Source organism: Colossoma macropomum, unplaced genomic scaffold, assembly GCF_904425465.1.
Source record: "Colossoma macropomum unplaced genomic scaffold, Colossoma_macropomum, whole genome shotgun sequence".
Taxonomy (NCBI): domain Eukaryota; kingdom Metazoa; phylum Chordata; class Actinopteri; order Characiformes; family Serrasalmidae; genus Colossoma; species Colossoma macropomum.
This window is the reverse complement of record NW_023494786.1, coordinates 13,358,330-13,381,719: the sequence shown is the minus strand read 5'-3', so window position 1 is coordinate 13,381,719 and position 23,390 is coordinate 13,358,330. Positions and strand designations below refer to the sequence as shown.

Sequence of the window (23,390 nt, the reverse complement as noted above, 5' to 3'; positions counted from 1 at the left end):
TTTCTTAAGTCAGATCAGAATAATCAGAAATAATCAGAATGAGACTTTTGTTTCGTTCAGGGTTTAAAATGCTTAATATTAAGGAATGCATATAATAACAGTCATCAGTGTCAAGTTAGTATAAAACAGAATATTGTGATATATTGCTCATTGCTTGCTCTTTGTTCAAGTGTTACAGTTTTAAAACTACTAATTTCATCATCAGTCAGTCTCCCACCTACTGAGGTCATCAGTGGTCTCCGGGATTAGATGATGTGGCTCTGGGTTCTCAGGTGGGCTGATTTCATTTGGATGACTGACAGTACAAATCTGGTGTTATGGGAGATTTTAATGTGATCTCGTCATTTATCTGAGTTTTACATTTGATTTATCCTCAGAGGGGGCCGCGTCGTGATCAGTGCACCTGTTGTGGTAGTGCGTCTGTGTGTGTGCTGTGCACTGGCTTGTGACTGACTCAATAGGTAGACTGCTGCTCAGATTGACAGCACTGCTGTGGGATTTAATGCCATTAATTACTGCACTCACCTGTTTAACATGACCGGCAGGTCTACGCACACATACACGTACACAAACAGAATGTCGGGTGCACACCTCATTACCACACACGTTCTCTAAACTTCTTTCTTGCTCAATCTGGCCTCATCAAAGCGCATCCAGGCTCTGTGGAAAGCGTTTGAAGTCAGAATTCTATTCCTGTCAAGGTGATGCCGCCACCGCCCCCTCACTCCCAAACACTCACACACGCTCTGCTCACCCTGTTCACACTCTCACGTTTACTTACTCCCAGCAGGAGAAGACTCCTGGTGCCCACCACGCCTCAGTCGAAGATTTTTAATCCTCCTCTGTCTGCTGCTGCTGCTCATTGTATCTTTCTTCCCACACAAACTACACCGTGCCCTCTACTTTATAGGTCTTTTCTTAATTAGAGCAGAGGATAAGCTGGATGCCTCAAGAGTAGACACACTCTTCCTGTGTTGACTGGAGGTAGAATGAGTTCACTTCCATTTTCTGGAAAGCTTCGAGTTCAGTGTGGAATAGAATGTTCATAACTTTTACTGTGAAGATGAATGTGTACACAGGCTTCATAGCTTCGCTTTCAGTTTGTTAAATAGGAGCTCAAGAGGAGAAAAAGAGTGATTTTGCATGTGCAAGGGTGAGAGAGCAAGAACGAAAAAGAGATTTATCTGTTTAATATTGCTCTTTGCTTTGGCCTGAGAAATAACCCATCCCTTTTTCCCCTGCAACACTGTTTGACATTTGGCAGCAATATTCAATCATGTTTATGTGGCCCTTCGCTAAGGGTCTCATGCGAAAAAACATATTACTGCAGAGTTACGGGGGTATGTTTTTACTGCAACTCTGCGGTGTGCTTAAATACATAGTCCAGGGTATTCAGCCTAAACTCTGTCTGCTGCATCTGTAGCAAATGGTCAGTTAACACAGACGATAATAACTTCCCTGTATTCAGAAAAGGACAGAAAAGCTATTAGCAGGAAAGTGTGCATCAGGGTTTGACCAACATATTGATCGACTAGGAATTGTGGCCGATATTAAGAGGCCACAATTTTATCGGTATCGCTAAACATATTGTTGATAATGTATTGATAATTCATGACATGTATACACATGTCTGTGTGTGTGTGTGTGTGTGTGTGTGTATGTATTCGGCAATACTCTGGTGTTTTATGTTAACAGGTGTTTGCTAGTTTGACAGCATGTCCTGGTCTGCTGCTGCATTCTCTTGAATTTATCTGCTCTCTTTCTGTGTGTTCTGTATAACTTTAAAAGACCTGGAGTGGGCAAAAGTAGGACTGGGTGGATTGATCCCCATTCGATCCGTCTGTTTAACAGCAGTGAGATTAGATAAAAGTCCAGCTGCAGATCTGATGTACTGTTCTGCCTTCTGGACAAGAAATTACAGCTCCGATGGACAGTCAGAGAATCAATATTTAATCACCTGGTGAGAGAGGCTTGCTTAAGCAGCTGAGGGAAATGAGCAGGGGGCTGTGTGCTGGCCACAGAGTTTCCTTTCTTTGGACTAAAAGTTGTGTTGGATGTGAAATTGCCTCTAGGGCTGCACAGTATATCCTTGTTAATCATAATCCTCATCTTGGCCTTTGCAATACTGATATCACAGAAGGGTGGAGTATACAAATAAGCCTCTATCAAATCACAGAATTTGTTGTGTGCTGTGAGCAACCTGACCAGTCACAAATGAGCTAGATGCATTTCTGCCTGTGTCATTAAAACGTTTAAATTATGTAACAAACAAGCAAATGGAAATCATAATAATGCAAGCCAATTTTGAACCATGTCATTCATCTCATTAACATGTTGTCACCTTATGATGCAGTTTAAACTACCACTGCTTCTCTATGTTCAGCTACAGTTTGCAATAGGGTGGTGATCAGAAGGACGTTGATAACAGGTTTAATGTATTTATGTTCTAAAAGAAACTATATGTGTGCGTGGAGTGTTGCATGTGTAAGTGTATGTCTCAGTGTTCATGTATCCACCCAGAAGGGAGAGGTTTACATAGCTATTTCAGTTAGTTGTCAGAAGGCTTGGAGAGAGACAAATGGAACACACTCTGTTTTCTAGCATCTCTCTCAGTGACGACATTCTGCTGCTATTATTAAAGGTGTCTCTCTGGTTGCTAATTTTCACACAGCAGAAATAGTATGTTTGCAGGATAATGCTATCTGACCAACATCTCCACAAAAGGCTTTTCAACACTTGAAACCTGCCATACATTCATAAACTGCTTATAAAAAATGGCAATTTGGAAATTAAGCTGTGCATTTTGGAAAGACGATTGACTGACCTGTGACAGGTGACATCTCACATGGCACTAAATTTGACCATTTATTATTAACTGCATAAACAACACCAACATTACTAAATTAGATTGTGAAATTCCAGATCACAAAAATAAAAACCCTCTTATGATAGTCATTTAAATATTAAATTATTGGTTATTTTCCATCTCCACCCTTATTCACTGTTCCTCTGCAGTTCCCACGCACCCCACAAGGGGAGAGCGCCCCACAGTTTTAAACCAGGGGTGTCCAATCTTATCCACATAAGGCCGGTTTGGGTGCAGGTTTTCGTTCCAGGCAGGGAGAGCACACCTGGTTTCACTCGTTTAATTAGTCAGTCTCAGTCTTTAAACAACTGATCAGGTGATCTCCTGCTTTGTTGCAATGAAAATCTGCAGCCACACCGGCCCTTTGCGAATAAGATTGGACACACTTGTTTTAAACATGTATTTTCTAGTATCTGTTTCACGTTATCCTGTTTTGACACTGTAAAACACCCAAAACTTGATCCATAGCACATCTGTTTATTGAAAATTTTGTTTAGTCTGTGCATAATAAGACATGGGACACTTTGAGGTATAGGACAAATGATTAGTAGGCATGTTGATATGGAAGTAAAGGGATACATTGGTTAAGCTGTCGTTTGCGTTGCGTGCAGCCGATGACAGTCTATGAGAGAACCACAGTCCTTGTCCAAATGACGTGGCATTTTGATGATGAATTGAATTGTAATTAATTAGAAGCATGGGTCTAACACTCTGTAGCCTATAGACCAACGTCCTCTGAATTAATTGGACCCATAATGCTCAGTGTAACGTGACTGAAAACAAGCTATGCATACATTGCATGGCTTTTTAAATCATCATTGACCCCATTCTGACTAAGATCAATTGTTTGCGCCATCAGAATAACACTGCCACCTCATCTTTGGCTTGCTTAGCTTGTAAAGTCGATTTGTGACAGTGCTGTAAAAAAATTCTGTAGCATTAAAATGAATTGAAATTTAGCCTGTCAGATAATGTCTGGCATGTTAAGACAAGGGGCTCATTTATTCCAAAAGAAAGTACACCTCCCTTCAACTTCCACAGCACAAGTGTCGTGCATAGTCATCATTCTGCCACAATCTCCGTCCCTCTCTGTGCCCTGTCACGCTGAGACTCCCCTGATATCTTCTTGCGTCTTTCTCCATCAACACCTCCGCTGGACAGAATAAGTGGCACTGTCATCCACAATGCAGCCCTCTGGTGAATCTCAACTTCAGCCTCAATTTGATTCCAATCTGGACTGTGAGCACATTCTCCTCCGGTGGGAGGGAGCATGTCTCTAGACTGAGAGCGGAGGAGCAGGCAGACTGCGGCGTGAAGAACAGCCCTATACCCAAACCACTGGAGGGTGGGGTAGGGGGATGGATGAGTCACAAAGGCGCTCTCCCGCTCTCTTCTCGCTCTCCTCCTTAAGCCCCTGCCTCCTTACCTCTCACTCTGTTTTGTCTGCTGGCTTTGTGAGACTGAGCGATTTTATGTTCTTCAGTTTGTTTTTCTGTTCTTTTTGTAAAGAGCCTTTTAGGGCCCAAATAACCCAAACTGAACCTAACCACCAACCGGGAAACAGATTAAAACTTTACTTTCCTAAAAACAGAGTAGTTTAATTCCTAATTTATGTATCGTCTTTGGCAGATGTGTACATGGATAATATCTCAATTCCCATATTGTTACATCCCTAGATCTTATTGCACACCACATTGAATGATGTTCAGATATCTAAGGAACATCCTTTTAGCTGCACATGCCTGTATTCTCACTGTTTTACTTCTCTTGATACCATTTTTGCATACCTGTTGACCTTCTGCACCTTGCTGCCAACAATAACGAGTGTCTCCTGGTTATTGCACATGCCAGGATAATAATTGCTTTAGGTAATAAAAGAATGAAAGGAAGAATAAAACGGGGAGAAAAAAAGTAAAGCAGAAGTAATCGCAGGCTGGAATCTGTTAAAAGTACAGATAAGAGCACTGAGTGGAACAAAGACTTAAAAGGGAAAGTCTTTCTCTGGGCTGCACCAGACAGTAAAGTGAAAATAACTATAAATAGGTATAAGTATGATGACATAAGCGAGTGACCACTGTTACAACCACTGTTAGGTGTTGGAAATAAAGATCTGGCAGACAACCAATATTGTTACACATATACACAATGTAAGATATGAGAATATAATTGGTAGAATATTCAGTTTGGCTGTAAGGCAGGTTCACAACGTTTAGTAGGAGGCATGAAGGATTTGGCTGTCTTGAAGCTAAATGGTGTTTGGAAAAAACTGAAGTTTGCAGAGAAGACACTTCCATTTCCTGTGAAGAAGTATTTGCACCCACCACCTCCCACCTCTTCCCTATTCCTCAATTCTATATCTCAGTCCTGTCTCAGTTCTTCAAGGGGTAGGGTCTGGCCTTCTAGTTTAAAGCAGAAGACATTTAGAACTCCAGCCCAAGTTCTTAGAGTTCTTCTAATTCAGTACTGTATTCTTTATCAGAGTGAATTTGATGATGTAAAATGCATCTCCCACCGCAGTGCCTGCAGTCTGGGCCCTAAAGGCTCAGAGCTTCTCCAGCTAATTCCTCTATACACCGACATGTCTAGCCACCCAGGATTTCAGTGCAATTAGAGGAGAACATCACTAAGTGCATGACTTTGCCACATGGCCAAATGAAGCCCAGATTTACTGGTATTGCATGCTGCCTCCTGATGTGAAAAACAGAATAACCCTGATGTCCTTCCCTGTCTGTAAGGAGGCAGGGGCTAGTCCAATAGCTTGGAAGTCCTTGTCCATGGATGGCATATCTAAGGCATGAGTCCCAGCAGTAGGACTCACCTCAGACCTTGAATTGCTTTAACTTGATGGTTCTTCTTCATTTCTATGAGCACTTTTTTTCTCTCCACCAGTCCTCTAACTCTTTTTACCCCACCCCCCAGCCTCATCCTCTCCCCTCCCACTCTCCTTTCTCCTCTCGCTCCCTCCCACGCAGCCCACAGCTGCCTAGTTCCTCTGTAATGCGGTTCATTACTGTCAATTATGGTGACTCACAGCTCCAGCTTGGCTGCACAGTCACAGGTGGTTCCCCCCAGCAAAGTGCACAGATGCTGCACACACATGCTTCTCCTGCAGCTCTTCCAGGGGTTTAGGTACCAGTTTATAAGGTACACCTACGTAGTAGCATGTTGTGTCTCCTTGAAGGCCTTCAAGACAGCTTCATTTTGCCTGGGCATGGATTCTACAGATGCTGGATACATTGGCCCTTATTTGCCAACGGTGCATAAACAAGAGCATAGATTTGACCACCTTGGAATGATGTACAAACTTCTCAGTGTCTGATTCATTTTCATATGACGTAGAGACAAGCTGAGATTTGAGCGCAAATGATGAATCAGCTTCAGTGCATGAAGTCAAGCGGCAGCCTCCTGGTACATATCATTTATGTGAAGCCCGCGCTAATTTGTGCAGAAGGTTCTGTAGGGAGTAAATAAAACAACAGGTTTCAGTGGCTCCTGAGCCAATGGCTGTGCTCGAAGGTGGAGTTTAAGATTAAGCAGTGCACTACTCCTCTTAGTGACCAAACTTTATAATGTTAAAATTACAACCACTGGAACAAATAAAACTATGAAATAAAGAAAACATCTTAGTTTTTTACGATGGTAGAATGATCGTTGTGTGATTATTTTCCAAAAATAACATCATTAAACACTATTATTGCAGTGTATGATATCTTTATGCACTAGCTGTGTTTTGTATTGATTTTTTGTGCAGTGTCAGCAGTAAAAAAACTAAAGCACAGTGTGATGTCTTTAAAACTAACATGGAATAGCTGCATCATTTGTTTATACCAATGAGCATGTACAATAAGTACATTTATTGTTGTACTGCATTGCCATGTGCACAAATTATTAATATTATTGTTATTTTTATTTTTATTCTCATTATTAAGATTATATATGATGTCATTAATAGTTTGGGTTGGGCTAGTTAACTGCAAATTAAAAATATTTTTATTTATTTATTTTTATTATTATTATTATTATTATTAAAATTTTACGCTCAAATTTACACACCCTCCTACCAGACCTAAGTTTGATTGTGCAGATACACCAAATTTGAAACTGATGAATAACAAAACTGTCAGTGAAATTTGTTACCATTCCCAACTTGATGAATAAGTTTTTTACTGTAGAGTAATAGTAATATTGTACGATGCAAAAATAATTGCATTGCACAATTCCTGTATTTGGATGGCTTCGCAATGTTACACAGTCTTTTAACCTTATCTAAAAGATACTCAGTGGGGTTGTGCAGGGTACTGGAGAAAAGAAAACTCACTGTACTGTTCCTGGAACCATTTGGTGATGATTTGTACCTTGCGACATGGTGTATTATCGTTAGAAAGTGCTCATTCGAGTGTGGGTAAACTGTAGTCAGGAAAGGAATTTGGTCAGTTGGATGGTTCCATGGACACCTAATGCCTGCACTAAATTCTGAACTTTCCATGAGCTTGGTGCAAAAAGAACCCAGATTGTTGCGACCAGGCAACTTCTTTCCCCACTCTTCCCCATACGTTTTAGCATGCCAAGAGCTTTGTTTGCTCTTTAGTAATTACACCCCAACATCAGAACCCAGAGTGGTCTTTTCTTTATTCATTTTACTGCAGTCAAGTGGTGTTAATCCAGATGGATCTTGAAATTTCTACTTTTTATAAATGTTTATGTATCGACATTGGCAGATAGGTACATGAAAAATGAGATATTGACATTAGGCCCACAGTTCCCATATCGGTGCATCCATAATTGAAATGGTTATGTGTAAAAAGCCCAAGGCAACAGCTAATTATCAAAATTCTAGGGCTGAATGATTTGGGATTCAATATTTAGTTGCATTTTTTTTCTGACAAATATTGTGAATGTGATTTAAATGAGGTTTTCTATAAATTAAGCTCCAGGCGTTGTTTCTGTAAGACAAATACATACATTTTTTTTTCAGGCTTGAGACCTGAAATTAGCATGCCGTTCTGCCTGTTCAAGAGCTCTGTGTTAAGTTAAATTTCTCCACTTAGAATTTGTCAAGATGACGTTGAAAAATTTAGGATATAATTAAATTGTGATTTGAAAATTGCACGCTTTCAAATGAAGATTTCAATATAACAATGAATGATTATACAACCGTACCAAATTCACCATCACTCGTTTTGCAATTTTCAGTGCTCCATTAAACACTAACTAACACTAGAATCACTAATCTGCCTCATTTACACTGCACACTGTTGTCACATGATGTATGACTTTGGATTTTGTTCAATAGTAGGTGGTAAACATAACTTTGCAATTCAGTGTGTATATGTATTTATAAAGACTATAAAATGTTTATATGCACTTATGTATGTGTAATTTTATGCCATTGTCTTCCTGAATCAAGACTGTATGGCCGGCTGGAAAGCCCAGTGGTTGGATTTGGTCTGTCTCCCCACGTTCAGTCCACTCCTGACATTCAGCCACAGCTAATTGTGCCTCTGCCTTAATTAGATCTGCTAATGAGCTCGGTGGAGATGGGGCTGTAGAGACACCAGGCTCGGCCGGCTTCTCTCTCCTCCCTTGCCCAGCCTAGCCTGTTCTCTGTCTGAACAGAATCAGGGAGCTCTCAGCCATTAGTGCGCTATTAGGACTTGTGCTGTCATTTCCTAACCGGAGCTGTAAAACTTTGGCGCTGTGATTTATCAGCCTTAATATGCCTGATCAGCCTCAGCTCATTAAGGCCCATGTGGAGTGTGAGATGCACTTCACAATACTAATTCGCACTGATTGAGTGGATAGTATTACAGTTGAATCTTCATAAAGGCTCTGCCGCAATGGGAAATTGGCCCTCAGGCACTTTTCAAACTTGCCTATTACGAGCTGAATATTTTAAAAGTTTCGATCGTTCCATTTTAGTCAGTTTAGAAGAGTTACAGAATACAGTAAGGTAACAATGATATAGTCACTACTGTGCTACTGTATTAGTGGCATTCATGTCTGTACATGTACAGTACACTGTGCAATATCAGAGACCACTTTTCATTTCCAGGGGAAAATGGGTTTACCAGCAGAAAATACATATTTAATACATATTTTATAAATACACATGGAGAATACACAGTACGCAGAAGTCTCTGTGTCCATGCTTTACTTTTATTGCAGCTTCCTTTCCTTTCAGAAGACTTGCTTTCAGTTTTTCGAAAATAATTGCAGGGGTATTTTTCCACACCTCCAAAGTTCACTCTTAGAAGTTGGTTGCGTTTTCTGCTTTTCACAATCTAAGAAATTCCAAACGTGATCCCATAATGTTGAGGTCTGGACTTTGGAGTGGCCAGTCCATTGTTCTGGGAACACCAGCAGCTTCTTTGTTTGATCTGCAAGTTTTGGACTTCTTTTGTGTCCATGTCTTTTTCTCAGTAATGGCTCCTTAACAGCTACAAATCCTTTCAGACAGTGTTGTTGTCCTCTCACAGTGGAAGGATGGACAGAAACACTGGTTGTTTTTTTTTCAGATCTGAAGTAAGAGTGGAGCTTGATTTTCTCCTCTCTCTCAAAGATGAAAGCTTTAAGTACTGTTTATCTGATGGTGACAGTTTTGGTGGTCTAACAGGTCTTGCATGGTAGTTGAGTCACATTTTCTCTACATCTTGTAATAATTTTTTGAACTCCAGTTTTGAAACCTCTGTTCTTTTCACTCATTTTACTTTGATTTTCTCCTCATCAGAAATGTCTCCTGAAAAATTGCTTGTACCTAATGGCAGATTTGAATGGACAGTAAAAGAATAAACAGTGGTTTCTGACTTTGCACAATACATTTCCTTCCCTAAAGAACCTTTCCATTTTGTAAACGAGATATGTTAGTGTGAAGAGCCTTTTTTAAAGTTTAAAGCACTTAATAATAATCAAATAATGTGAAGTTTTTATACCGAATATTTTTCCCCCTAGAAACATACATCTAGGTTTATATTTAAGAGCCTATGTGCATGCATTTGTTTGCTTCTTTGTGTGTGCAAGTGTGTGTGGGCTTGGGCATGTGTGTGAACATGGGCATGGAGTGTTGGCGTACAGATGCACACAAGCAGGCAGGCAGGCAGGCAACCCACCAGGCGCAGAGGCATTATGTAAACACAGAAATGAGAATGTTCTGCATCCTGCCTGTCTCACCCCCTGACTGGCCAGCCACGCTCCATCTCCTGGTTGTGGCTGTGAACTCCGAAGGCGGGAAAATGACTGACAGCCTCAGCTTGGTGGCTGGGAGCATTAGTGTTACATGTAGTGCTGTGTTTGGGGAAAGGGGCAGTTAACATGCTGTGGCCTCAAGGGAAAGCACTTAGCCAGCACTTAGATGATTCATCTGATCCACACACACAGTGCCGGGTCTGAATGCTGCTGTTTGTTAAGCATAGAGACTGAGTGAGAGGGTGTTTTGGGGTGGGGGGAGAGACCTCCTGAGAGACAGATCCACTTAACAATATAGCCCATTTAATGACTTAAATATACTTTCAAAAAGTCAAAAATTGAATTTTCTACATAGTGCATTGATATTGAAAACTATCACTGATACGGCCCCGAGTCTCTTCAGGGTTTCTCATTTAGCATCTTTCATGGAAACCACTGTCTGTGATCAAAACTAGGTATCTAATTACATCTTACCATAGTAAAGTAGCTTACGTTGTGCATGCACCTACAGTCAAATGACTGGGCTTTTATTTTGAAGTATCTTATAAATTCTAGGAGTTTTGGGTTTATTTTCTTAGCAGGCTGGCACAGCAGATATTAAAAAAAGTTATATTTGAACTGAGGTAGTATATAATAATGTTTCTTAGATTTTTTTCAGAATAGTATTATCATGCACAATTATTTTGAAAAACATTATACATGTTTTATACAAATTTTAGGCTCTCTACACATCTTCAAAAAAACACTTTTTGATTTGACTCGATCATTTTTAGCGAATTCATTTATATCTGAAGAATTTTGTGCAATTCTTAAGTGCTTTATAGTTCATACTGGATCAAAGAATAGTTTGCATATATTTCTATTGAAATGAATAAGAATAGTCTTAGTAGTTCCATAGACAAACACTAAAAATGTTTCGGACTGTAAAGTCTTTAGAAAAGCGAATACATCTGTTTTTGATTATTAGAGTTCGAAAAAAAATGTTGTAGGAAGTTCATTTACATCTTCCAGAAGGGAGAACTTTCACTGGTTTATTAGTCAAAAAAAAACGCTGAAGATGAAACACTGTGCGCTTTGCCTTTCTTTAAAGACCAAGAAATTCTCTAATTAAAGGGTACTGTGACTAGAGGACTAGAGCTAGATGCTGCTCCTCCGGCACAAGCTGGCTCATCTCTGCTACACACTGCTATATCACAGTGCTATAGTGCAGTGATCAGATCTGCACCTGGCTTCGGATATTTACATTTGAAAATTTGAATGAGAATTTTTTGTAGTCCAAAAAAATTACCATATACCACTAAAAAAAATAAATAGTGCCAGGGAGTTTCTTAAGTTACTTCCCAATTTTTGTATCTCATCCAAGTCAGGTAGTGCATGAGTTTGTCTATTTAAAGCTGCACTATGTAAAAATTGGGATTTGCAGACCTCTCTGGTGGAAATATGTAATTGCATGTGATGTGCAGAAGAACATTTTGTAACATCGGTTGTGCTTCTGACTCCGTCCAGGAGTAAATGAATTTGATGATTGTGAGCACGTTGAAAGAGTATTCAGAGATCTCAGTCAAAACTCTACTATTGTCATCATATCCCCTCTTTTCTTTAGATACTTTCTGCATGTTTAATGTAGATTTTGCATTTCTGACATATACATTGTGCCGGACCTCCTTTTGGAGGCTGTGCAGGTGATATGTAAAGACGTATGACGTGGCCCGAAAAACTCCAACCTGAAGCCTCTGACTTTTAAACTATAACGTCAGGCCTTATAGGGTGACTTGCAGCAGCGCACAGACACTGCATTTTAGCGTGTTTTTTCTGATTCAATAATGCTCCTTCTTTCCATTTTAACTAAATTATATAATCTTATATAGTGTAGCTTTAATTTTACAGGAAACTATGCATAATCTATGTTGTATATAACTAGAGCTTGTTAGATTTTTTTTAATAAAGTATCAAAAAATCAGAAGAATCAGAAAAATACTTACTTCACAAACAAAAATTGTAGCTAAAAATAAGTCTGTCATCACTCCAGAGTATTTAAAATAATACCTTCACCTGTCCGGTAGAGACACTAGATGCCCTGCATATGTTTCTCCTCCTCTGGGCTCTGATCCCTTTTTTTTCACCCTCTCGATTTTATATACTCTCTGCATGTTCGGCTCTTAAAGGTGAAAAAGAGGGGAGTCTTTGAGCAGCAGCCTCGGTGTTGCACGCCCAGCAATAAAAGAGCTATTACCATCATAAAACTCGGCTTGCTTTCCCAGATGCTGTCGATGATGCGGTAGGGCCGCGAGAGCCTTGATTCTTCCAAGATATCAATAGTATCCATCATGTGGAGACTGGCTTTAGCCCACTGTCACAACAGATGCAGATCAGACGTTCTATTGCATTGTTTTTAGTTTGGCTGGCATCATCACATCTTGATCTGTCACTCCATGAACATGACTGGCTACTGTATTTCCTGACTGATGGAAGAATTCCTTAAGTGACACAGTGGTATGAAAATCTTTTGTTTGTTAAGGCTGAGCCAGGTTTGTTTACCCTCAGGAGCTTGGGCCCGGCAGCAGAAGCTGTGGCAGTAACAGGTTGTTTGCGCTGTTCTCCCCCTACTAAAATATTTACCAGGGCTCTGGCACCAGCCAACAAATCCTGTTGCCAATGGTAATTGCGTTCCGAGCCCCCATTGCCTCTCTTCGTCTGGGGCACCTGCCTTACAAAAGCCGCCCATGTGGCCTCAGTACAACTTAAAGAGAACAAAGCGGGAAGCAATTACTCGCACAATAAGATATTCTCCTGTATCAGCTGAGTCCATTTAATGTGAATGCCCCAGAAATTGCTAGGGTTGAATTGTAGATTGTTGCATGCGTAAGCTCCGCAGTGATTAGCAAATTTGTACAATGTTGGTAATAATGATTCTGATTGCTCATGTATATTAACTGTACACTCTCTCTGACTCTCTCTCTCGGTCTCTCTCTGTCTGTGTCTCCCTATTTCTGAATCCTTCCCCTGTGGTTCCTTCTTCTATTCTCTTTCTCCTTCAGGCTCAATTGAGGCTTGCCTCGGCCACATGCTGAAGCGCCGGGCTGCGGGCTTTCTCCGCAGCGATAAGATAGCCGCCCTCTTCACCAAGATCGGCAAGGTGAACACTACAGCAGGAGAGGTGTGCCGCAAAGTCCAGGAGCAGCTGCAGCAGCAGGCCGAGATAACCAGGTCAGACCTGTTACCTTCAAGCCTTCTCTTGGGGGTCATCAAACGCCTGCATGAGTTCCTGTAGAAGCTCCTCTGGTTGGCAACGTAAAAGACAGGCTTTCAGCCCTTACATCACCACAGTTGCTTGTTTAGCCACGCTTGTTAGGCCTTACTGACCTGAAGTGATATTAATGAACGTTTATGGCTGATAAACTATGCAGGAAATTGTGAAAACCGAGGAGGAAGCAGATAATATCTGGGCTGTGTGAGGAGATTAGTCAGCAAGGGCTGTTTGGTGGGCCTCTAAGCAGCCTTGCAGCTGCCTGCTGCTGTGCTTTAAGTGAGAGATGGTTTGCATAGATGCATCAAGGCTTCTTTTGGCTACTTATTTGCCCATTAATTCTCCATTAGCAGAGCCACATGGCCAGTGTAGCACTCCAGCACTGAGGATTTCTAATGAGGAGAGTCTCCGGGTGACTTTGCTGCCATAAGGGAGTGGTGCATGCAGCTTTTGCCTCCTGTGCTTATCCATAACCTTGCTCATCTTGCAATGCAGAGCTTCAGCACTCACACCCACGCAGCCTTAATGCAGAGTGCCCTGGTCGCATGTTCCTTGTGTGTGTGTGTGTGTGCGTTCCATCCCTTTCCACTCTGCTGAGCCCCCATTTGCTCAGTTACTCCCGTTGCCATGGTGACATTGGGGCGTCATCATCGCTAGAGCAACCGGCTACTTGCTACTTATTGAATACCTCAGCGACAGTGATTAAGGACTCAAATTGATTTCAGAATGAAAGGTTATTACAAAGAATACCAAGGGCTTAATAAAGGAACTCATCACGATTGCGAGAGAGTTATTGTACCTGTGGCATACTCCAGCTTCATTGCTTTCTTAATTTGCTTGTCTTCTTTCTCCTATAGCGTCTCTCGGAGGTCTAAAATGCAATTTGCCTGCCTGAGCCAATAGGAGCTGCTCAACGGAGCCCCATCCCATAGCACGGGCCAGATCTAATTTGCCACATCCGTTTTGGGTTCAAATTGTGTTAGCTGGATGTTGCTCAGAAATGAGAGAGGTGGATCCTTGGCTCACATACAGGAGAGCAAATGTCATGCTCCCAGCCAGGACTTCTATGATCGTGAGAATGATCTGTTAAGAGAGATGGAGAGTTTTTGGGGCAGAAGATTTAACTTGGAACTTGGATTTAATGTTATAGTATTTAATTTTTTAGTTGGAAATTATTATATTTGTAAACATCACAATTCCATAAAATAGTAGAATGGCTAAATGGCTCTCACTGGGTCGCACCGAACATGATTCTGTCATAGGATGCCACAAGTCATGCAATTATTGTGAAATGGAAGCATCTAGGAGCAACAAAACCTCAGCCATGATGCTGTACTCCATGTAAATTCACAGAGTAGAGCCATTGAGTACTGAAGCACATAAACATCATCTCTCTTCTGTTGCACCATTTATTGTGGAAGCAACATCAGCACGAGAGCTGTGCGTTGGACCTTCATGAAAAGGGTTTTCATGGGCCTTGGAGAAAGTCTTTTCCTGTTGACTGTGCCTCTATGCACAAAGCCAGGTCCATACAGATGTGGAGCCTCATTCAACAATATCTTCTAAAGTTTTTTCTTAAATTTGTTCTTAAAAAAGGTCCTAATAAAGAGTCTGTGTCAGATTCATGATGTGTTCTTAAACTGAGTGTCTGTAGATTCTGTTCTTACCCAAGAACAAAGCCCGAATAAGAAAACATTGGTGAATGTCAGAATCTTTGCGAAAACTGTGTATGGGGATTTTAAGAAGAAATTTCTTTTTAAGAAAGATGGCGAATGAGGCTCATTGTTTCCTGACCTCAACTCCACTGAAAACCTTGATTGCGAGCCAAGCCTTCTTGTCCAACATCAATGACTGACTTCACAAATTCTTTTTTAACTGAATGGACACAAATTCCCACAGACACTGTTCAGGCTGTTATACCACAAAGGCAGTCCAACTCCTTATTAATGCCGATGGTTTTGGATTGAGATGTCCAAGTGTGTGAAGGTGTGAAGGTCAAGTGTCCATCTACTTTTGGCCTTATGGTGTATTAAAACTGCCACAGTAAAGAAATAAACATCTAAACACAATAAAACACAGTTTTATTGTATGTGTTTGAATGTTGACCGTCTTGCTCACTTAGACGAACATCTAGTTCGCTTCTGGTTTCACAAATGTTACACATTTTCATTGAAATGCATTCCAATTCTGATTTGTTTTTATTTTAATGTGCAAAAATGCACCTCCTCCACAACTGATGGAAATGGCTATTTACGACTGCTGTGAAAAGAAGTTCATCTTGATTGCTTGTTGCTTCATAAGTTTTCCACACCTTCCGAATCATCAGTTCTCTGAAATGCGTTATTCGTCTCGTTGCAGAATCTGACAGTAAATCACAATGCCATCTGCATATCTCAAGCAGCCATCTCAGGCACTGAGATTTATTTGCTTGTTTACTTTAAACGGCCTGCATGATCAGAGCCAACGTTCACTCTCACCCAGCTTGACTGGCAGACCCCTATGGGATCGATGCTAATAGCAGTTTGTGGGGATGGAGGTGAGGCAGTGGTGCGAGCAGTAGGCTCGTCTATCTCAGGGCTGGCTTTAGCTGGCCCATGAGGCAGATTGATGGGTTATTGGCTCAGATCAGTGATGAGCTTCATCATCTGGGTGCCCAAAATGGCCCCCACTACTCCTGGCTGGCTTGCCATCTCCAGTCTGGGCCCACAGTTTCACACCTAGTGCAGAGGCAGGGAAAACAGAGGCCGCTTCATTTCTGAACTCTACCATGTGTACTATATAAGCATAACATTATAAGCATAACATTTTATATGTACACCGATCAGGCATAACATTATCCTTGTTTCTATGCTCATTGTCCATTTTATCAGCTCCACTTACTATATAGGTGCACTTTGTAGTTCTACAATTACAGACTGTAGTCCATCTGTTTCTCTGCGTACTTTGTTAGCCCCCCTTTACCCTGTTCTTCAGTGGTCAGGACCCCCATGGACCCTCACAGAGCAGGTACTATTTGGGTGGTGGATCATTCTCAGCACTGTGGTAACGCTGATGTGGTGGTGGTGGTGGTGGTGGTGGCGTGTTAAGTGTGTGTTGTGCTGGTCTGAGTGGATCAGACACAGCAGTGCTGCTGGAGTTTTTAAACACCTCAGTGTCACTGCTGGGCTGAGAATAGTCCACCAACCAAAAATATCCAGCCAACAGTGTCCTGTGGGCAGCGTCCTGTGACCACTGATGAAGGACTAGAGGATGACCAACACAAACTGTGCAGCAGCAGATGAGCTATCGTCTCTGACTTTACATCTACAAGGTGGACTGACAAGGTAGGAGTGTCTAATAGAGTGGACAGTGAGTGGACACCAGCAGCACTGCTGTGTCTGATCCACTCGCACCAGCACAACAAACTCTAACACACCACCACCACATCAATGTTACTGCAGTGCTGAGTGCAGAGTGACACGACCAAGTGCTGATGTCTTCTTTCCGAAAGTTCTCATAGTCATACTCAAGAGTATTAGGTAACAGCTCTGCGATGTCCACTCTGAAGCATCAGCTCAAAAATACGCTCCTGTAATTGCAAGAGCTTTGGTCAAAAGCTCCTGCAATTCCATTTAAAGGTAAGAAGTATGACACTGCCAGGGGTGACACAGTAAATGGTTTTGAAGTATGATTTCCGGCTGTCCAAGTCATGGTATTACTCACTTTTTTTATCTAAGAAACTGCCCTTTGAGGTGAATCTTACAAGAGGACACATTCCACGTGTATGTGTGTAATCTCCTCTGGCTGAATGGCTTGCGAGGCATAAGTGGCTGTGAGCGAATATGTCGTGACTACTGCAAGCCAGCCTGGTCCACAGTAGATAAACTGATCCCTTTGAACACTGGTGCTCCCCTGTGGGTTTGCTGTGTGGAAAAGTACAAAAGATTACATCGGCAGAAAGATAACCTACCATCTACCTCTGTGTCACAAAAAATAATGGCTTCCTATCAAATCAGTAGTCTGTTTAGGCCTATCAATTTGTGTGCATACACGCATGCAGAAGATTAGATCTGAACTCATATGAAGGCTTAGTTAGATTGCCTCCTATGTCAAAACACATTTAAGGAGATTAGATTGTCATACAGAAAGTATACCAAAATGTTCCATGTGTCAGGTTGAATGTATATTGTATTATTGTTTCGTTGATCATCACTGGTGTAAATGTATATTTTCCAAGATTTATTGTTTTAACTAGGAGTTGCGAACCATCTGACTCATGTTTGTGGGTACATCTTGTCTTCAGGAGGGCGCAGAGCACAGGACCAGAGCCCCTCCGTAGGCAGGGATCCACTGCAGGTCGAGGGCCACAGCCACTCTCCGCCCAAGCCATCAAGCACATTTGGGTCCGCACCGCCCTTTTTGAGAAGGTCCTGGACAAAATCGTGCAGTATATTGTAGACAACTCAAGGTAAGAATGAGCCTTGTTGCCTCCCTCTTCACCTCAGCAAAATGTTGTTTGTTCTCTTCATTTGTTCATATAAGACTTATCCTTGGTTCTGCATTTAAATTAGCTCATTGTTTGCTGGTAGTATAAAGAATGCACGCTGTCTTTATCTGTGTCTCTGCAGTAAGTATTATGAGAGGGAAGCCCTGATGCATGACTCTGTGTTTGGCCCAATCCTAGCAGCGCTACTGGGTGAGTAGATTTTATTGACCTAAATTAAGGATTTAAGGATTACAACCATGTACAGTACTGTGCAAAAGTCAGAGACAAACTTTTATTTATCTATTTTTCAAGTCAAAACATTGCCAGTAACATTTTAACTTTTTTTCAGGAAATATTTCTGGGGAGATAAGTTATAATCCAATAATAAAGTCAAAGAGTTTTCAAGTCTGGAGTTCAAAAAATGATTGAAAAGATACAAAGAAAGTGGCACTTCTAACAGCCAAGCACTAAAACAGTCATCATAAACTGCACTTAATGATTTTATCTTTAAGAGAGAGGAGAAAATCAAGCTCCACTCTTACTTCTGACAAAATCCACGTGTTTCTGTCCATCCTTCAGTGCTGTTGAGCTGAAAGGATGTGTAGCTGTCAAGAAGGTGTTACTGAGAAAAAGAAATAGACAAAAAGGAAGAACATTTACAAATCAAACAAAGCTTCTGGTGGTCTCAGAACAATGGACTGACCACCCCAGAGTCCAGACCTCAGCATCTCACTGAGTGTTTTTGCATTTACTTGGATCATGAGAAGCACAAACTTCTAAGACTGAACTTGGCCTGCAAAAAATCACTCTTAGTTCTTTCAGCAGAAAGCAGGTCTCTAGAAAGAAAAGGCAGTATGTGAACTAGGGGTGCAGTAAAAAATCGATTCTCAGATGCATCGCGATGCGGACGTGAACGATTCTGAATCGATTTACAAATGTCAAAAATCGATGTTCTAAATATTTAATTTATAACGTAATGTTGACGGAACGCAAAAGGCGGAACTTGGAAGTGGGTAAGTGCAGCGCCCGGACAGTCTGTGACGGCACACAACAAAAACACCACTGGATGAGTGAGAAATCCGACCGGCTCCCTCTGCATTAAAAGCCAGGTTAGGTCAGGAGTCCAAATGTTAAGAAGAGCCACTTTGTCCTTTCAAACAAAAATCGAACCACCTTGGGCTCCCAACAATTTATGTCCAGTATGTCTCAGTTTGTCCTAGTATGGGCTAAACAACATAAACGAAAACAGACTTACTTTGCTCTTCTTTAAGCTTTAGCTACAGCCGCTTTCCTCCCCTTTCCCTCAGGAAACCTTTCCTCAAAGTAGATCAGTTAGCGTAAGTACCCCTGTTATCGGCCACCTCACAACAAAACATCGGGAATCTAAGCTAACTGTAAATAAATGAAAGCACTTTACTTACCCAAATCAATGTTTTTCGGGAGAGATATGTGTGTAGATTAATGTCCAAGAGTCATTTGACATGATGAGAAAACAGTTTTTTCAATAATAACGTTTTTGTCTACTTTGACACTAGAATCGCTAGAATGATGGGGGTCCCCCAATATCGGCCACCTCACTTCCGGTTTTCCGTAACTCATCTTTCAGCCTAAAATTCAGCATATAAATTTGTAAAAACATAAAATATATGTATATATTCGTTAGTAAAATGTGATGTTATTGTATTGTTTCATTATTCAACTTGATTTGCTTGTTTATCTAAGTATAGAGCTCAGCTCTTTGCTGCGCGCCTGGTTGTTCCAGTCAAATGAGAAATCGCGTTTACGCATCATTCCTACCAGACTCAATGCTTTACAGTGGATTACAGTGAGGTTAAGTTTGTCCTCTGTGGGCACCCTTACGCCATATACGTAACACCACGATGGCGGCAAACTTTTTTTTTTTACCTCAGAAAAGAGAAAGCTAACCGATAAGCTAACTTTCTACACAGACCAATATCCATCGCGGAATGAAAATGGGTTGTGTGTTCCATGCAGTTTTGTACACGCACAATTACAACGTTATTAGTGATACTTAAATATTGTTTTCAGATATGATTTTTTGCTAGAATAAAGTTTAGATGCCCTTGTAAGGTGCAAGCTTATGTGTTTTGAATTTCGCCTGAGCAATTGGCGGAGAGCGAGAGGAATTGCGCAATACGCGCAAGTGGCCGATGTTGGGGGACGGCCGATGTTAGGGGTAGCTACAACGTTCAACTGTTTTAAGAGGCTGAAGTCGCTTCTTATTCTCCAGCTTCTCGTTCGAATTTACCCGTTCCACCTTAAATTCTGACTGTGGCGCCGAATGTAAATGCAGCACCATTTAAGGTGGAACGGGGAAATTCGAAAGAGAAGCGACTTCAGCTTCGCCACTTTTTAGTGTTTGACAGTCTCTCGTTGCAGATTTAACGTACCAGGAAACCAACTGCGCTGCTTATAAATGCGAATAACGCATCGTTGCTATGTGACCCGCAGTCCGCACGGCAGTTCTCAGTCGTTGCGAAACAGGGCTTTCGCGCTATGTTGTACACGCCCCGTCCCAAAGATATTTACTGACACAGCGACCCCACCCACCCCCTCGTTTTATAATCGCATCGCAGCCCTCTGAATCGTAATCGAATCGAATCGTGAGGTGCCTAAAGATTCCCACCCCTAATGTGAACCCTTTGAAATGACCTGCATTTATGTGTAATGTCATCTTAAAATATGGTCTGGTTACAAAGTTATCTGAAAAAGTATTCATCAGTCTACAGTTAGACAAATTGTCTGTGAATGGATATGATTTAGTACTGTATCTACTCTCCCTCAAACTGAGCACCCAGCCAAAATCACTCCAAAGGCAGGATGTAGAATGCTCAATGAAGTAAAAGAAGAACCCTAGAGTAACAGCTAAAGGCTTCAAGGAATCCTTAGAGCTGGTTAACATCTCTGTTTCCGAGTCTACCGTACAAAAAACATTGGACAGGCACGGTGTCCATTGTAGGATACCACAGAGCCACTGCTTCCAAAAAAAAAGCATTGCTGCAAGTTTACTAAAAAGCACCCTGGCACTGCAAAATGCTACTGGGAAAATGTTTTGTGGACTGATGAAGCTAAGGTCGAATTGTTCAGAAAGAACACACAGCACTGTGGACTGGACTGATTACCATTATCAAGGGAAAAATGAATTCCCAAGGTTATCAAGGGATCCTAGTGGATCTCGTCAGGGTGGCTGTCTGCCAGCTGAAGCTCAGTATAAACTGGATGACGCAGCAGGATAACTTCCCTTAATATAAAATATCAAATTGGTGTGCACAATGAAGACAAGAAAGATTATAATTACATGTTTACGTTTGTCTGTACTTGTGACCAAGATGATCAGATCACATTTTATGACCAATTAATCCAGAAAACTAAGTTATTCCAAAAGCGTTCACAAACCTCTTCTTGGAAATCAAATAAATGAAATGTGGCCTCTTACTTTTGAGCAGTACTATACATGCACTGGACAAAGCATGTTGTTGTTATTATTATTATGATGTTGTTTCTTTGTCAGCAGTGTAATCCTTTCAGTCAAAATGATCCCCCATCCATCTTTCTTATTATTGTGCTCCACCATAGTTGGGCCCTGTGCTCTGGAGTACACCAAGCTGAAGACGTCAGACCATTTCTGGACGGACCCCTCAGCCAACGAATTGGTCCAGAGGCACCGTATCCATGGAGCCCACCGGGGTCAGGAGGCCTCACCCAGCCGCAGGCCTGCTCTGGGGGTGAGAAAGGGTGTGAGGGCTGAGAGTTTGTCAAGGAGAGAATGGAAGCTTTTGTTTTGCATAATTGAACACATTTAGACTGTATGTATGATTTATGATCGTGGGCATTACTGTGTTCCACTGCATATTCCAAACCCTCACCTCCTGATCTCAGATCCGGAAGAGGCAGTCTAGCGGGAGCATGTCTGAAGATAAGTTTGCAGCTTCAGCGAGGGAGTACGTGGAGTCTCTACATCAGAACTCGCGTATACATCTGCTTTATGGAAAGAACAATGTGCTTGTTCAACCGGTGAGGCTCTACAGACACATGCACACGCAAGGTTTTTACTCTAGCATGAAACGGCTCCTCTTGCATTTCTGAAACCTGTATAAAATACGCTGTAATCTAGGTGTCACTGCATTCCACTCTAATGTATCTGCTTCTGTTCACACATGAGCCCTCCCTGTAATTTCTCGGGTCTTGTGCAGGTCAGTTGCAGTGTCGGGTTGACCAGGATTTCAAATCTACCTCTCACTCACATTGAATTCCTTTCCATTTAATTACCGTTAAATTCCTGTGTAAAAGAGCATGTGTGAAAGGTGTTTAAGAGCTTAGTTGACTAAAATCCCCTCTGTGTGGACTTATTTTGTACTTGTAGAATTTGTCTTTGTCTTCTTTGAGCATGAGTGATGTGTTTTTCTCCTGTGGAACTATATACTTCCATAGAAGTATATGTAAAAACAGATGGCCTGTCCTGCTGCCTGCCACAGTTTTAACTTGGCATTTTTGTTAGTCCTGTAAAAGGTGACAGTTTAGATCCATTTCTGAGCCGTTTTGCTCCGGTAGATCACACAGTGTTGGAGAAAGGAAGAAGAAACCTTTTTAAGAATGACTCAAATATACTGACTCTCCTGCTGTCTCTCTCCCTCTCTCTCATTCTCCTACTGTCTCCTTCACACTCTCTCACTCTCCCAGTGTCTCCTTCACTCTCTCTTACTCTCTCATTGTCAGCTTCACTGTCTCTTTCACACTCCCACTGTCTCCTTCATTCTCTCTCTCTCTGTCTCCCACTGTCTCCTTCTCACTCTTCCTCACTCTCTCACTCTCCCACTGTCTCCTTCACTCTCTCTAACTCTCTCATTGTCTCCTTCGCTATTTCCCTCACTCTCCCACTGTCTCCTTGACTGTCTCTCACTTTCCTGCTGTCACTACCTTTGTCTCTCACTCTTTCTCTGTCTCTTTCGCTCACTCTCCCGCTGTCTCCTTCATTGTCTCTGACTTGGCTTCTTCATGTCTTTTTCACTGTCTCTCACTCTTCCCTGATTCCTATTCCAATTACTTTAAATTGGCTGAGGGTCATTTTTTATTTGTTTAATTGGATTTTTTTGTCAATTTTAATTAGCCTTTTTGTGTGGGACAAATGAACACATGAAACCATACGGTGATATAGCAACAAGTCAGAAGCTATGATCTTTTGGGCTTATTTCCATGAATGTGGTTTCTGAATTCTTTCTTTTCAACATAAACACATCACTGTGAAAGACAACAACTGTGGAAACTAACTGGAATCAGATAAAAACAATTGCAATTATCTCAAATTAATGTAATAATTGTGACAATTCTAGCACAGTCCTAGTCTATAACATTCTTACACTATCTTGACTTCAACATCTGTAAAATGTTTATTTGCGTAATTGCTATATCTTGTTTTATGGTACATACCTTAGTCTGTTTTTCTCAGTAGCATAAACAATGGATGTGCCGCAAACCTCTGCTAACTCGCAGCCCTGCCCGCAGAAAAACCATCAACAGATCTCGTCTCTAATGACATCCTTCATGAACAGCCCATATCCAGTGTAGCTCAGGAGCAGCTTCTCAAACAGCTCAGTGTTTTTCAACAAGTT

The 23,390-nt window shown here is 41.4% G+C and overlaps 1 protein-coding gene across 1 annotated transcript in view; it reads left to right on the top strand.

The window, feature by feature from the left end:
* The window catches only part of sgsm2 (small G protein signaling modulator 2), a 67,355-nt gene that overhangs the window by 21,588 nt on the left and 22,377 nt on the right, over positions 1 to 23,390 (top strand). The window contains exons 3-7 of the mRNA XM_036561152.1: positions 13,087 to 13,255; positions 17,578 to 17,742; positions 17,903 to 17,970; positions 21,358 to 21,506; positions 21,661 to 21,795. Coding sequence (XP_036417045.1) covers positions 13,087 to 13,255; positions 17,578 to 17,742; positions 17,903 to 17,970; positions 21,358 to 21,506; positions 21,661 to 21,795 — 686 coding nt within the window. The remainder of the gene's footprint in view (positions 1 to 13,086; positions 13,256 to 17,577; positions 17,743 to 17,902; positions 17,971 to 21,357; positions 21,507 to 21,660; positions 21,796 to 23,390) is intronic.